Source organism: Periplaneta americana, chromosome 12 (assembly GCF_040183065.1).
Source record: "Periplaneta americana isolate PAMFEO1 chromosome 12, P.americana_PAMFEO1_priV1, whole genome shotgun sequence".
Classification (NCBI taxonomy): domain Eukaryota; kingdom Metazoa; phylum Arthropoda; class Insecta; order Blattodea; family Blattidae; genus Periplaneta; species Periplaneta americana.
The window spans coordinates 146,472,835-146,490,829 of record NC_091128.1 but is presented as its reverse complement, the minus strand read 5'-3'; the positions used below and the strand labels follow the sequence as shown (position 1 = coordinate 146,490,829).

Sequence of the window (17,995 nt, the reverse complement as noted above, 5' to 3'; positions counted from 1 at the left end):
CGTCACTGTTGATGAGTCGGCGATTTGAAGCGAGTTTCAGCTTTTATGTCAGAGAAGTTGCCTATTAATCAAGGCGTTCAATCTGAACTTGAGAACTTGTACGGTATAATTTGAAAGTCGTAGCAACAGATGGCGGTCTGTGTGCTACCATAACCTCTTTCGAACTGTGTTTTGCGCGGCCATGTTGTACGCAGGGTATTTGTTATCATCGGTTGCGTACGGCAACATTCCACCATACAAATCAAATGCTCCGTGTCCATGTTGACCGTCGAAGTTAATGTCAACAAATACGTAAGTAATCGTCTTAACCCTCTCCCCATTTCTCGACAGTAAGAAAAAAACTCACCTCAGTACATGTTTCGAAACAGTTCACATTCCTGCCACTGCCGGAGTTACCGTACGTATCGGTAAGTACTCTTCCGAATGAACGCCGTACTTGCTAGGCAACTTCTCTGGCACATAGGTAATACGCCTCTGCGGAAGTGTAGGAAGATTGAATTCTCTAGGCTCATCGGCTAGCCACATGACGGCATACAGCGAGCCATGACACACTTTGAACTGAACACCCAGTATTTGCAAATAACATATGAATTTTATAATTATCTCGAATGTACAAGCTACTGTAATTCAAGAAGACCATGCAATAATAGTATTCCAGGAACTGATTCTTCATATAATTGTGAATAAAAATTTCGTATAATATATACATGTGTCCGATTTTGAATACTTTTGAAACTAATTACGATTCTTGCTCAGTAACAGATATTCTTGTGAACTTCGCTCAAGCGCTTAGGATTATAATGTACTGTAAATAACTTACAATAAGCTACTTGAAACAATGAACAGAATATTGCATAACATTCACAACTAACTGCGGACTGGATTCTTTATTCGATTTATTCATGATCAACAACGGAATTTAAACCATGCCACGAGAGTAATTCAAACCCGAGCGACTACGTGCTTCGCTGCAGAAGGTGGGGTCTTTGAAAATCAGCTTTATACACATTATTCAGGTGAGTGGACTTACGAGGGGGCGGCAATGAAACTTCGGATTCTTTAAAAGCCATTTGTAAGCAGCAATAGTAATAATGTGAATATATTCTAATAAATTTATAATAGTACAACTAATAACATTGTCTTAGATACTTACATGCTTATATGTCCGTAATTTCCACGTTCATGTTCAACTTTCAGAAGAGTGTAACTAAGTCAGTTTTTTAAATGTGGCATATTATGTTTGGAAGTAAATCTCGAAAAGACAAAGTATAATATGATTATGTCTCGTGACCAGAACATAGTACGAAATGGAAATATAAAAATTGGAAATTGATCCTTTGAAAAGGTGGAAAAGTTTAAATATCTTGGAGCAACAATAACAAATATAAATGACACTCGGGAGGAAGTTAAATGCAGAATAAATATGGGAAATACCTGTTATTATTCGGTTGAGAAGCTTTTGTCATACAGTCTGTTCTCAAAAAACCTGAAGGTTAGAATTTATAAAACAGTTATGTTACCGGTTGTTGTATATGGTTGTGAAACTTCGACTCTCACTTTGAGAGAGGAACATAGGTTAAGGGTGTTTGAAAATAAGGTGCTTAGGAAAATATTTGGGGCTAAGAGCGAAGAAGTTGCAAGAGAGTGGAAAAAGTTATACAACGTATAACTGCACGCATTGTATTCTTCACCTGACATAATTGGAATATTAAATTCAGACGTTTGAGATGAGCAGGGCATGTAGCACGTATGGGCGAATCCAGAAATGCATATGGGTGTTAATTGGGAGGCCGAAGGGAAAAAGACCTTTGGGGAGCCGAGACGTAGGATAATATGAAAATTGATTTGAAAGAGGTGGGATATGATGGTACGGACTGGATTAATCTTGTTCAGCATAGGGACCGATGGCGGGTTTATGTGAGGGCGGCAATGAACCTCCAGGTTCCTTGAAAGCCATTTGTAAGTAAGGTGTATTATGTTTATATGAACTTTTTTCATCACAGGTCCACACCTGTGAAGTAACGGTCAGCGAGTCTGGCTGCGAAACCAGGTGGCCCGGGTTCGAATCCCGGTCAGGGCAAGTTACCTGGTTGAGGTTTTTTCCGGGGTTTTCCCTCAACCCAATACGAGCAAATGCTGGGTAACTTTCGGTGCTGGACCCCGGATTCATTTCACCGGCATTATCACCTTCATATCATTCAGACGCTAAATAACCTAGATGTTGATACAGCGTCGTAAAATAACCCAATAAAATAAAATAATAAAATTCATCACAGTAATATCAGGAATCAGTTCATAGAGTAATGCAAAATCTTCGTGAATTAAGGCTGGTTCACAATAAACCGGGAACGGAAACGACAACGAGAACGAGAACGGAAATATTGTTAAAATAAATATATTTAAATGTGAGCATTCACAATTAACTATTGTGAATGCTCACATTTACATACATTTATTTTAACTTTATTTCTGTTCTTGTTCTCGTTGTCGTTTCTGTTCCCGGTTTATTGTGAACCAGCCTTGAGTCTACCTTGTAATAATTGATTAGTTATTCTGAGAAACATCCTGACATTGTACGAGCATTATAGGGCATTCTCTACAATATTTGTACGTTTTCTTTTTTGTTTTGTGCAGTGGGCAGTTCACATAAATACCCTACTCCAGGTTGGGTAATAAGTAGCAGTGGAGCTCCGAGTATGGTACTGTTCAGCAGCCTTGGTGCATTACATGTTTTAAATGCAGACAACGATACAATTGTAGACGTAATTCCAGTTGACATGGTGGTCAATGTTATGATTGTAGCAGGTTGGAGAAATGCCAGAGACAGGTAAAGTATCACAAAATATCTTAAGGTAGGCCATATTCATCGACTCTTAGAGCAAAAATACACATTTTTCCCTTCGTGTCTTGGTGACATGATTCTTGGGTGTAAACTAAGTAATTTATAATTCAAACTTGAAAATCAAATTTTGGGGCCCAAAGAATTTTTTTAATTAATAAAATTTGGACCGATCTAACTCCATTACAAATTGACCCGGGGTAAACCTTCTTACGCGAAAATGATCCCATACATATGGAAACGTTACATACCTACTAAAATTATTTATTTATCTTGAACCATTAAAAAAATATGCCTCATTATATAAGCACTTTAGAGAAAAATATATATGTACATATATTTGTATATTTATGGGATAAAATAATTATAATCGATTGAAAACAATAATTTCCGTTTATAACATAGCCACACGTTTAAGCTTTAATTTAGTGCCTCAATGAATTCTTTTGCCCAATTGGAAGTCTACATTTTGTCTGTCGGAAGGATAATAAATATAACGGAAAATGTGAAACAGGAGAAAACAGACACTGAAGATGGCATAAGGTATAGAAAGTAAAGTGAACTTATATTATAAATGCTCAAATAATTATGACATTATTGAGATAATAGGTACAAGTTATGAATTTTTAAGAACAAAAAAAAATGAGCTTCCAGATGAGGCAAAAACATTATATATGAAATTTTGAAGAAATCTGGCATTTCTGGAGTCGATGAATACCTTAACCAAAATGTGTTTACGAAGTTGTTATACTCATTTCATAAGAAAATCATGATTTAGTTATAGTTTTGTGTTCATTACAACTATTCATTGCCCAATTTTCGCATATCTGCGTATTCCAAAGTTCTTTTTATTATTTAATTAATTTTCTTTCCTTCTAAAGTTGAAGGTTTCAGTGTATATTGGATTACTTAGTTACATTTTTAGGAATATTGATTTAGTTCATTTATTGCATGTACACCATATGACGGCTGTAGAAAACATTTTAAAAAAGATAACTAAATATGGAGATCTGTTCTGATTTTACTGGTTGCAATCTTACACTTACCGGTACTGTACTTGTTATATTGTAATTACTTTTAAATGCCAGTGACTTCGATTTAACGGTCAATATTAGTTGTAGTGTTATTATTATGATTATTATTACTAGTATTATTATTATTATTATTATTATTATTATTATTATTATTAAAAATGGATTATAATGACAATAATATTGGAAAGTTCATCATAAAACCAGAGTCAGGCTATAACCATGTGCTGAATAAAGTATCAATTCAATGACACTATAGACTACAACATTTTATATAAATTCATGGATATCGGTATATACCGTATTTACTCGCGTAATTCACGCCATCACATATTTCATGCACCCAAATTATTTACTATATAATTTAATAAATTAATTTCCTCGTATATTTCACGCATTTTATATTCGTGAAATATTGTAACAAGTACATGCTGAAACTTGAAGTAATGAGGTGTGCTATGTTGAGGAGCCCTGAATGTACGGTATCTTAAATGCCGTAACGAGAGAGTGCATAGCGGTATTTGGGACCGGACAGCTACCTGTTACAGGCGCACCCTTCTCGTCTATGAAAGTCCTTTAAAAATACCGGTATAGGGTATTGACCTCCCCCTACCATTTGAATGGGGGTGGTTTGAAAGCTTTGTGTTGGATCGCATCAGTTGAGTTTGAGACTCGAAAAGGGAAACCTGTCAAAAGCCGTCTGTTAAAAGTTTTAACAATTAATGGTAAATCCCGATATTCGAGTCATACTGCGTCCTTCAAATTAAAAGTTATTGCGTATGCAGAAACACATGGCAACAGGGCAGCTGGACGTGAATTCACAGTTCCAGAATTTAATATTCGCTACTGGAGGAAACAAAAACAAGCTCCTAAAAAAAATTGTAGTTTTGTCATTTTTACCCTTAAAAATACCAGCTTGTGAAATTCCTCGCTTAATTCACGCACCCTTAATTCATAGATCGAAATTGCGGGAAAAAAGAGCGTGAAATATTCGAGTAAATACGGTAAATACACAATCATCAAATTAAGTGTTGCTGTACAATCTATTAAGAAATCCTTCTTTCATTGTGGTTAACATTATCATGTTTTGACGAAATAATATCTTTTTTTTATTGCAGGGCAGGACTGTTAGTGTACAATATTGTATCTGGTAATCAAAACCCAATCCTTTTGAGAGAATATAGCAAGCTATTACGGGAAAATATACAGAGATTTCCATCATCGAAAGCCATTTGGTACTACAATTGTCATTTCATAAAGTCCAAGCTATTAAGTGATATATATTCATTCTTCTGGCAATATCCTCTATTTAATGTGATGAATGTTGCATCATATTTAATAACAGGCAAACCCAGGTAATTATTAATTTTGTAACTATTTATTTACTCAATATCGATTTAACTCAATATACATTAATTCTAAGATACAGTAGCCCTATACTGCGTGTTCACTTCAAAGTGTGTCATGGCTCGCTGTATGCCGTCATGTGGCTAGCCGATGAGCCTAGAGAATTCAATCTTCCTACACTTCCGCAGAGGCGTATTACCTAAATGCGAGAGAAGTTGCCTAGCAAGTACGGTGTGGATACCCACGGACTCTGGAGGTACGTACCGATATGTGCGGTAACGCCGGTAGTGGTAAGAATGTGAAGTGTTTGGAAACACGTACTGAGGTGAGTTTTTTCTTACTGTCGGGATATGACGAGAGGGTTAAGACGATTACTTATGTATTTGTTGACATTAACTTGGACGGTCAACATGGACACGGAGCATTTGATTTGTGTTGTGGAATGTTGCGGTATGCAACGGATAATAACAAATACCCTGCGTACGACTTGCCCGTGCAAAACACAGTTCGAAAGAGGTTATGGTAGCATATAGACCGTACAGACCGCCATCTGTTGCTACGACGTTCAAGTTATACCGTACACGTTCTCAAGTTCAGATTGAACGCCTTGATTAATAGGCAACATCTCTGACATAAAAGCTAAAACTCGCTTCAAATCGCTGATTCACAACAGTGACGTCATGACACACTTTGAAATGAACACCCAGTATACGTATATGTAGACTTACCTAAACTTTGAAACTAATATTTTTTGTTCTAAGAAACACTTTAAAAAATTAAACATTTCCCTACAGAATTATAAATAGGTAAAAGTAAAGCCAACCCCATGACAGGCCAAATCGGCCCAGAGGGTAGTGAGAGGTTAAGGCTCCACCTTTACAGACAATCGTCATTTAATGACAATAAGGATGCCAGTCCTATGTGCATGCATCCTTTACTCTCTGGTACTCATTTATGTTAGAGGCTGAGTAGACCCCAGAGTCATAGTGCGACTGGAAGGATTAGATCAATGAAAAAATCCATGACACCATCAGGAATCGAACCCGCAACCTTCCGGCTTGCAGTATTATGCCTTAACATGCTTAACATGCGCCCCGCTATAATTAGGTACTTCCCTTTATTAATTTTTGCACTTACAAAAAATTAAATTGCATTTAATAATAATCTTAGTAATGAGAGTAATAGAAACGATACTATGGCCTAATTCCTCTTGAGTTTATAAATATTTGTTACGATACCGTATAAACAAAAATAAATAAATACGAGGTACGTTCGAAAAATTCGTGGCCTCACACATACATGGTATTGAAAACGTTTCAAATATACCGCCATTGTTAGCAGTCATTTTACATAGTTTAAGCACGAAAAATCATAATTTTCTGTTGACTACATTTTGTGTACAGTGGAGTTCCTTATTTTTTCATAAATGGGATCAAAGCTATTAGCCAATCAAAGGTCATTTAATACGTTTGTACGTACTGTGTACTACGTTATTGGTCTTATGTGCCCGTCCCTACCTCCGTGATGCAACCACTGCCTAGCGATGAACTCAGTGACTCGTAAAAAGAACATGGTATAAGCAATCGGGTGAGTACAAACACTATTTACTGTTTTAATACTACGTATTACTGAGAATGATGTACTTGTTTTTAGCGTTGGAGGGACCACGCAGCAGATTCCCTACAAGTTTCTACTTAATTTTTTGTCTGAGTAAATGTATTATGAAAGTGTATCAGTTTAAATTACTTAAAAATATTTGTGCGAGATCGTGCGTATTTGCTTGCTTTCCGCACAAAACCAATACGCGGTAAGTGTGAAATACCACATTCAGTATTCCCAACGTAACACACATAACAATTTCCCTATTCTTATCGCTTAAGCGTCATATTCATTTTACTGCTTTAGGCTTTTAACATATTATTTTTAAAGACGTTGAATATAGTAATAATTATAAATTGGAAACTTACCACTGCAATTTCACCTAAATTGCACTGTTAATTATTGTTTCCAAATATTTGCAAAAATTAAGTAAACTTTACAACACCACTAAAGTTACTGCATTTGTAATGCAAGTAACATTAAGGAAGCCGTGAAAAAATCAACAAGATTCCAGACTCGTCATAGACTGGGGAAAAAAAGACAGATGTATATCACGGCCTGCTGCTGTATAGTAAACACATAAAACATTTTATAGGAACAATGTTCAAGATAGATATATTTGTTTTCCAAAGTTGCCGTCATTGAACAGAAACCAAGATGGAGATTTCATTGAAACTAATTAGAAATTCCTCTTTCAGGTATGTAATAAACGATCTTCGCACAAAATAATGTACGATACACGAGCGGTGTGTTTGTTTTCATGTTCTCGGAAATTAAAAAAGCTCAGCTACGTTTCGCTTTTTCAATCTTTTCCTCGAACATGAAAACGTCAACATACCGCTCTTGTAACGCATATTACTATTTCGTCGTTAATGTTAAAACAGTTATTTTATTTAGAGAAGTTATCTGTATTAATGTCACGAGAGGTCTGAGATCTGCCGATAAATCCACGAGCGAAGCGAGACATTTATTAGGACTATTTCGTGAATAAAATAAAAATGTAAATAATAATATATCCCTAGAATTCGATCACAAAATGTTAATAATTGTATATTTACGAATACTTAACCTATTCAGACATTGTGAAGTTGAAATAGATGAATATCGATTACTGCAATAAAGAAATTCGATGTTACTATTCAGTAATGCCAATTGCGAAAAGCGAAATACAGGTTTAATTACATGTACTGCACTTTTGACTTATTATTATAACATAAATACATTTTCATTAGCTGCTGAAATCATGATTTAATTTAAAATTGTATAATATAATTACAGTAACCTGAATAATACATTAATTAAATGAACAATTGTTGAAAACGCAGTTATCTAATCTGAATGAAGGAATGTAATTTTTTTCCGATAGCCTACAATGGACATGGAATTAGAAGATGAAAATGTATTTTATAGGCTACAATATAGGTTAGGTTACCTGTGTGTGAGCAGGACTAGTGTCAGCTGTGCCTTATTTCGGCCGTTACTACGTGTTACAGGAAAACATTTTTTATAGCTCGACAAATGCATTCTCGTTGTAGTGTGTAACGAAACTAAAGCTGCATCTACACAGTTCAATATTCCAATCACGTATGCATGCAATCTGGGAAGAATATTGAAAGAATCAAGTTTAAAACGTACGTTAAATTAAGATGCATGAAGATTTTGTGTCTACATGTTGCGCCGTTTTGAGCGTCGTCTTCACTGCGTAAATATATTAATCTTGATTCATTGCTTTAAAGTTGAAAGAAAAGTTTAACCGTGTAGTTGCATCTTAATGTATTCATGATCATCGATTTACGAGTTAACAATTGGCGACAATGACTAAACAAAAGAACGACCATGCGATAAATTGATAGCGATAAATCTAGCTGCAAAAATTATCGCAAAGTGTGACTGTGATTGGTTGGAATTCAAAATTTCATTACACTTCATTGGTCAAAAATGGAATGTGTTACTAGAAAATCTTCTCCCTATATTTGTATGTGTACATATTTAGATGCTACTCTCAGAAATTAATATGGATATCTCCCTTATCCAAGAAGCAAACCTTAATGCTGACCAATTAAAATATTTTAATTTTAAAGGTTTTAATATGAAACTGTTACCCAAAGGTAGACAGATCGGTAGTGGAATTCTCGCAGGTACATCAAAGAAATTAATTACAAATTTTCAAATCATAAAATAAATGGATAACGAAGACAAATTAGAACTAATAAAAATTGAATGGAAAAATCAACAACATTCAAAAATCTACAGTGCCTATAACCCACCTAATAATCCCCTTGATTTAACTTTGTTTGATATACAACCTAAAACTATCATAATTGGTGTCTTTAACGCCCACTCTCAACTTTGGGGCTACGATAATGTAAACCAACCTGGAAAAATGATCATGGACCTCCTAAATACTACAACCGCAGAACTTGTCTACAGAAAAGAAGATCCCCCTGCGTTCATTCATTATTCTGGTTCTGGTACAAATCCAGACTTATTACTAGTAACATCAGATATCCATCACGAAACCAAGAAAAAATAATTGAAGACCCTGGATCTGGCCATAGAGTCATCATTGCTTCTATCCATCTCCACCAAAACCGAAGACAGGAACCCTACAATAACAAAACAACATGGAACTTTAAGAAAGCGAATTGGAAACTATTTACTACAGAACTCGACGAACACCTCAAGGTCAACACACCACTAATGGAAAATACAAACTCAGATAGATTGAACAAATATTTCTGTGAATCTCTTCTTAAAATTGCAAAAAAGCACATTCCACGAGGAAAACCAAAAAAAAATACACCCCATTCTGGACAGAAAACCTGAATTTATTCAAACAAGATAGAGATAAAGCAAGAACCAAAGCAGAACATAGCAAAACACCAGAAGATACTCAAGATTGGAGGAAGAAGACTGCCATTCTTAAAAAAGCAATCATAACAGCAAAAGAGAACAGTTTCAATAAATTTATTGAAAATATTAATTACAGAACCGATAGCGCTAAAACATATAAATTTCTGAGGAATATTTCCAATACACAGCAAAATACTAGCCAACCTATTATTCATAATAACGAAACACTAACAGATAGTAGAGATATAGCAAACGCATTTAATAAACACTAATCAAACTCTCACAGATTACATCCCAATATCAAAAAAACTGACAAATTTATCAAAAGGGAATTACATAAAAATAATAAAAACAATATTACTAGTACAAAACCTGAAATATTTCATCAAAGTTTTACTTCCAAAGAATTAACTCTAACTATACAAAATTTAAAAACCAAGAAATCTCCTGCCCCCGACAACATTCATTCCGAATTTTTTAAACATCTGGGGGAAAAAGCCAAGTCTGTACTTTTATCCATTTTCAATTTATCATGGACCACCTCAATTCCTGCAGCTTGGAAAAAAGCAATCATTGTACCAATTCACAAAAAAGGGAAACCTGCTCATGATGTTAATAGTTATCGACCAATAGCACTATTAAGCATGATAGCAAAAACCATGGAGTCCATGATCTCCAACAGATTAACTTGGTATTTAGAATCCCAAAATCTTTTATCACCAAGACAACCCGGTTTTCGACAACTACACTCCACCAATGAACAAGTCATATGCCTCGGCCAAGAAATAAAAGACAGTTTTAACAAGAAAGAAGATACCTTGGCAATATTTATTGACTTTCAGTTAGCATATGACTCTGTTCGGAGAAATAAAATATTACTAAAACTCCAGAAATTAGGTATCTCCAGGAATATGTTCAGATGGATATCAGAATTCCTTAGTCAAAGATTCATTGCCACTAAATTCAATAACTCACTTTCTAGTTACAGACAAACATATCGAGGTCTACCTCAGGGCGCTGTCCTCAGCACAACTTTATTCAATATTTATATAAATGACTTACCCTCCCTATTAGAGGAATCAAACATGAAAACAGCACTATTTGCAGATGATATAGTTTTGTGGACTTCCGGATCTTACAGACGTAGAGACAAAATTCAAAATTCTCCTCTTAAAGCTCTAAATCAACTACATGAATGGAATACATCAAATCTGATGACACTCAATTTAAGCAAACGTAACTACCAAATATTTTCACTCGGTAAAAAAGAAAGAGAATTCAATATCCAATACAATGGCCAACAAATTCCTAGGACTTATGAATCCAAACATCTTGGAGTTATTTTCGATAGTAAGTTAACATGGAGCAACCATTTGAAATACATTTCTGAAAAAGCTCGTAAAAGATTCTCCCTTCTAAAAAGACTAGCAGGAAAGAAATGGAGATGCTCTAGGAATACTTTGAACACTACATACAAAATGTTTATACAGCCAGTGCTGACATACTGCGGAGAAATTTTAATTACTTCACCTTTCATAAACGACATAGAATATGTTCAAAACCAAGCTCTCAGACTCATTACTGGTGGAATCAAAACAACTCCAATAGATTCTATGAGATTCCTCACTAATATTAACAGCATCAAAATGACAATAGAAGAAAAAGCACTGATTCAATATGAAAAACTTATCAGATTACCAGGAAACAATGGGCATTCATACAGTCCTCTCTGTAGATTGAAAACTCAAAAAAGTTTCATATCCATTGTTCAAGAATTAAAACAGAAAATCAATATCTCGAATTTAAAAGAAAACTTACAAATTAAACCAAACCCTTTAACTCTATTAAATATAGAATATAATCTAAATTTAACAGAAGAAATACTGAAATCAGAAGTAAACACTGAAATAATTAAACAATTGTCTTTAGAGACAATTAATATTAGGTATCCTCCACAAAACTGGCTTCATTTATACACCGACGGATCCTTGATCTCCAGAGAACAAGGTGCCGGTGCAGGTGTTACGTGCTGTCTCTTCTCACTTTATAGATCTCTTGGAAATGGAACAACAAGTTTTGATGGTGAAATCATTGCAATAAGTGAATGTCTCAGGAACCTTCTATGCCACATCAATAAATTTAGAAATGCAGTTATATTGTCAGACTCCAAAGCAGCTATTCTATCAACCGTCTCTAAACACACACCTTCATCTCAAACAGCAGAAATAACTAAAATGCTCTCTCAATTAATATCACTCAATAAAAGAATTGTATTCCAATGGATACCATCCCATTGTGGAATCCTGGGAAACGAGAATGCGGATGCATTAGCAAAGAAGGGCAGCACTGCTACTTACAGACCTGTTACTAAATCTACGTATTACTCTGTGAAGAGATTTATTAAATCTAGATACTTAGACTTCAACAAAAAAAATTTGATAACTCAATCCCAAGGGAAAAATGGAACTCTCTGCATCATAATCCACAGTTAATTCCCGATTTACCACGAAAATCGTCTGTAGCTGCATTTAGATTGGCAACAGGCCATGATTGTTTGGCCAAACACCTACATAGAATTAGAATATATCAGTCCCCTAACTGCCCATTGTGCAACTCAAACCAAGAAATGGATTCGGAACACCTCAAAATCTGTGCTTCAGTGGCTGGTCATGATAATATCTTTGAAAAATATTGGAGTGCAAGAGGTCAAATGACTTTATTGTCAAATGCCTGGCATTAGAAAACAACAACATATTTAGATGCTAAAATAATTCTTATTTAAGTTTATATTTTCATGTATAAGTGAAAATAAATTTATATCTTCTTTACTGTATTTTTTATGTCAACGTCGAGCATGAGCAAAGCTATTGCTTTATCAGAAACGTATTGAGTGGTGTTCCTGTAGTGGGCGGAATCAGCTAGCTTTCAAAATTAGGAGTTTCCATAACAGAAGATTCCAACAGAGGGACTCCACTGTAGTTTAATTTTGAAGTTAGTGCGCCGAACAGACTAGTAAAAATGCAAAATACTAGCTTCGTGTGTCATTAAATGTTTCATAAAAACTAAATGAGTCCGACAGAAATTAAAGCAAACATAGATGCTATACTGGGGGAATCCGTACCAACGTTTTTGACTGTGAAAAAATGGGTAGCACTATTTAAACATGGTCGAAAGAATGTGAAAGACGACCCCAGCAGAGGACGTACAGTAACAGCAACAAGTGAAGAAATAGTAGAAAAAATCCAAGACGTGGTGCTGAATGACCGTCGACTGGAAGTGCGGAGATTAGCGAGGTTATGCGTATCTCAACTGAATGGGTACACCACATCTTAGTTAATGCCTTGAGCATGTCCAAGGTATCCCTCGTCGATGGGGGTTCCGCGTTTGTTAACACCGAAACAAAAGCACATCCGATGTAAAATTTCGAGGGACTGTCTGGCTCGATTCGAGAAAAATACGCCCAATTTCTTAGGCTGTTTGTGACCACTGATGAAACCAGGATCCACTATTACATACCAGTCGAAACATTGGAAGCACAGTAATTCTCCGCCTCCAAATGCTGTTCAATCAGCTGGGAAAGTCATTGCTCCATGTTCTGAGATTCTAAGGGGATAATCTAGCCAAGGGGAGAACAATAGTTTATCGGAGAATATTATTCAAATTTCTTGCAGCAAGTGAAACAGAAAATTCGCGAGAAGAGGCCGAGGATGGCAAGAAGAAAGTGTTGTTTCATCACGGTCAGCAATCGCGGTTGTTAAACTACACGAACTACAGTTCGAATTGTTGCCGTAGCCGTCCTCCTGCTCACTAGATCTCGCACCCTCAAACTTATTTCTTCTCCCAAAGCTCAAAACTCGCTTGAATAGGAAGACATTTTCGTCAAATGAAGAGGTTATGCAGCAGCAGAAGCTTTTTGCAGACCTCGAGGAATCTGTGCAGCACTGAAGCACCGGTGGATCAAGTGAATCTCAGAGGGATTATGTTGAGAAATAAAGTGTGTGTCAGAATATTTCTAGTTTAATTTTTATGTTAGACTATGAATTTCTCAAACAACCCTCGTAACAGACAATGAGAAATGTTATGTACTTATACAGTAAAAATAAAACAAACTGACAATATAAATTTGTGAAAGAATATAACAAGACCAACAATATAATAATTATGTTACTTTTAATAATCCATGTTGAATCTTTCGTACACTATTTTTAACACTTGAATATAAATAATTCATTAAATGGCGATCTTACTCGTGTTAATTGTGTACGCTTGTGCGGCTTACAGCTGTTTCGGTGCTTCTTCACACCATCCTCAGAGCCTACTAGATCTCGGCGTCATCTCGAACATCGCTGCCTAATGCTAACCACACATACAATAACATAAATACAGACATGGAAATCCTACACATACAGCCCAAAAACCAAAAACTCAACACACTAGAACAATATGAAATATACAGACACACTAAAACACACCCTGATCAAATTCTCAACACACAGGTCAATTTCAGAACACACACACTATTTGACACTACATTTCAACACTTTTCAACAATCGAACGCACCCACACAACAGACAGCGATGTTCGAGATGACGCCGAGATCTAGTAGGGTCTGAGGATGGTGTGAAGAAGCACCGTAACAGCTGTAAGCCGCACATGCTTACAATATTAACACGAGTAAGATCGCTATTTAATCAATTATTTATGTTACTTTTACTCTTTTTTAAATTCACTGTTGACATTTCTCATTGCCTTTTAAAAAGATACCCACTTCCATCAAAGTAATCTTTTTTTTTTTTTAATTTGAAGTTCCTTACCTATTATAGATTATATAAATAAGATGAAATGTACTGGTAGCTAAATGTAAGCAAATGAATGTGTCATTATTTTTCTATACAGAGTGTAAGGAGTAGGCTATAACTGCCGTTCTTTTCACAGTCGTCGGGGAGGATCTACAGGATAAAAAAATGATCATACAACATAGGGTCAAAACTTGATAGTTTTCCCAGAAAAAATATTTCTTTTCTTATTTTATTTTATATACTGCTCATATCGTTAGTAAAATTACGAAAACAATTACATCAGTAGGTATATCTAACAAAGAGTTAATATTAGTTTAAATAAATATTTGTGTGTTCTATTATGTTTCCGTGAAATTAAATAAAAACGCATGCTTAAAATTGTTAATATTCTGGCGTGAGAGACGTGGCAACATGTTGAGCAGGCAGTACTCTGCACATATATACGTACAGATCAGCTGAGTTCAAGCTCCCTGTCCGTAGGTCTATTACCGAGCGGATGACAGTTCAGTACAGGGTATTCGATAAACAACTTACAATGTAATTCACAGTTCAGGAATATCATATGTTATTATTTTATGGAGAAAGTCGTCGTAATTCAAGTGAGGCAAGAAGGATGTACAGTCAACGTTTTCAGCAAAGAAGGTTACCTAATTGACGAACTTTTGTAGCAGTTTCTCAACGATTAGTAGAAACTAGAAGTCTCTTATCCCGTTTCGAAAATCACTGACTGACTTACTGGCTTTTAAGGAACCCGGAGGTTCATTGCCGCCCTCACATAAGCCCGCCATTGGTCCCTATCCTAAGTAAGTTTAATCCTGTCTCTACCATCATATCTCACCTCCCTCAAATCCATTTTAATATTATTTTCCCATCTACGCCTCGACCTCCCCAAAGGTCTTTTTCCCTCCGACCTCCCAACTAACACTCTATTCGCATTTCTGGATTCGCCCATACGTGCTACATGCCCTGCCCATCTCAAACGTCTGGATTTAATGTTCCTAATTATGTCAGGTGAAGAATACAATGCATGCAGTTCTGTGTTGTGTAACTTTCTCCATTCTCCTGTAACTTCATCCATCTTAGCCCCAAATATTTTACTAAACACCTTATTCTCAATACCCTTAACCTCTGTTTCTCTCTCAAAGTGAGAGTCCAAGTTTCACAACCATAAAGAACAACCGGTAATATAATGTTTTATAAATTCTAACTTTCAGATTTTTTGACAGGAGACTGGATGATAAAAGCTTCTCAACTGAATAATAACACGTATTTCACATATTTATTCTGTGTTTAATTTCCTCCCGAGTATAATTTATATTTGTTACTGTTGCTCCCGGGTATTTGAAATGTTCCATCTCTTGAAAGCATAAATTTCCAATTTTTATATTTCCATTTCGTACAATATTCTTGTCACGTGACATAATCATATGCTTTGTCTTTTCGGGATTTACTTCCAAACCTATCTCTTTACTTGCTTCAAGTAATAAAAAGAATCCACGTACTTTTAATTTATTTTTAATATTTCTGTGCTAGATTATGTTTCTACCCTTAAATTAGAAACTAAATGTATTGATTTACGAATAATTACTGCTCCAGTTATAGTCCATTCATGCTTTCAAGCATGAATATATGAGTGGACCATAGCTGAGCAAATCAGAATACAAGTATGTACCAATGTTTATTATTTATTTAATACTTGTAATCATATGATTTCAAACACATATGTCAATATTTATTTAATACACACTAAGAGTCCGAAGCCAAAATTTCACTTAATCTGGATGAATAGTACTGAATATATAAAGAAAAATGTGGACCACAGTTAAGGGAAACTACGGTAGTCTTTTCCCATATAGGTCTGTAATAGAAGGTCCTTTTTCAATATAAGATTAATGTATATTCTTATATCTTTCAGCTTCAGAGGCCTGTATTGGAGAGCCAGACTGTTATCTGAACTGTTCGAACCAATTGTTAATTACTATTGGTTTTTCAAAGACTGCAATGTGCAAATACTTGGTAACATGATGTCAGCAGAAGACAAATATATTTTCAATTTTGATGTCTCAACAATCAATTGGACCAATTACCTATCAAACTTCGTGATTGGTATACGAACATTTGCACTAAAAGATGACATTACTAGTCTACCTATGGCAAGAAAAAAATATCGGAGGTAATATTCGACATTTATCTTTCCCTTACATAAAATAAATTAGTTGAAGGTAACAATAACTTATGGCACATCCATGTCTGTCCCATAATGTATACTGAATGTAAACTTATATATAGTAGAATTCCTCGCATCCGGAAACTGTGGGACAAAGCCAGTGCCGGATAACTGATTTTGCCGGATAATTGGAAAATATGTTTATAGATTATGTTAAGACACAAACATTTTTTCCATGTTGAAATTTAGTAATTTTCATATAGGTCTAGACATTTAAAAATAAAGTTTTGAAATACGTACTATATTTATTTTTTGTACAGAAAACGGTAATGTCAGAGCCATCTATATACAAAGCCGGAAGCCACTGGCGTGGCTCAGTCGGTTAAGGCGCTTGCCAGCCGGTCTGAAGTTGCGCTCGGGCGCGGGTTCGATTCCCGCTTGGGCCGATTACCTGGTTGGGTTTTTTCCGAGGTTTTCCCCAACCGTAAGGTGAATACCAGGTAATCTACGGCGAATCCTCGGCCTCATCTCGCCAAAATACCATCTCGCTATCACCACTTAAAGTGGAACTTAGTCCCTATTTACACTTGCTATTTGTCGCGCAACATCAAGCGCTTTCTGTCGGCTATATGTAGCATCACCGTTTACACTTGGCAGATTTTTCGTCCACAAGTCGACGCAAGTTGTTGCGCTTTCTGTCGGCTAAATGTAGTATCACCGTTCACTCTTGGCAGATTTCTCGTCTGCTCCTCGAGGCTAGTTGTTGAGCTCGAGCAACGTGTGAATGATGTGGTGAGCCTTTTAAATGAACAGAATGGATTTTAACAATAAAAAGTAGCTGTTTTAGCTTCTGCAGCTTCAAGTGTTTTGTTAGCTTGCACTAATGAGAAGCAAAAAAAAAAAAAAAAAAAAAGAGAGAGAGAGAGACTGGGAAAGGAGATGGAGGTCCAGAAGGCAGGAGAAAGGGTTATTCCATGTTCTCAGTAAAGATTTCAAACTGGAACAAAATTGTCCAATAGATATTCATTATATTAAAATGAATTGAAAGTTTAATTTGTTTTCTTGCATATTGACTTCTGATGTTCTTTATTTTTGTTTTGATGTCGGAGGGAATAGTATTGAGACGAACAGACTCCAAATTTTTACAAATAAACTCCAGTGCATTTTCCCTTCGAATCCTATTGTGATAGTCCTTATTTCTGATGTCATAAAAGTATGGAAATTCCTCGTAAAGCTTGATTAATTTCATTACTTGGTTTTTGTTCCACTCTGACATGATGCTACAAAGCGCGCGGAAAGAGAGAAACAGCTGATTAAAAGTTGTCTGCTACTGCTTTTCCGAACCATGTTCGGGTCCTG

The 17,995-nt window shown here is 35.6% G+C and overlaps 1 protein-coding gene across 1 annotated transcript in view; it reads left to right on the top strand.

Moving 5' to 3' along the window:
• LOC138709983 (putative fatty acyl-CoA reductase CG5065) overlaps positions 1-14,023 on the top strand; it is a 39,591-nt gene extending 25,568 nt beyond the window's left edge. The window contains exons 6-7 of the mRNA XM_069840664.1: positions 2,635-2,827; positions 13,951-14,023. Of these exons, the coding sequence (XP_069696765.1) occupies positions 2,635-2,827; positions 13,951-14,023 (266 nt within the window). The remainder of the gene's footprint in view (positions 1-2,634; positions 2,828-13,950) is intronic.
• The last annotated feature ends 3,972 nt before the right edge of the window (positions 14,024-17,995 follow it).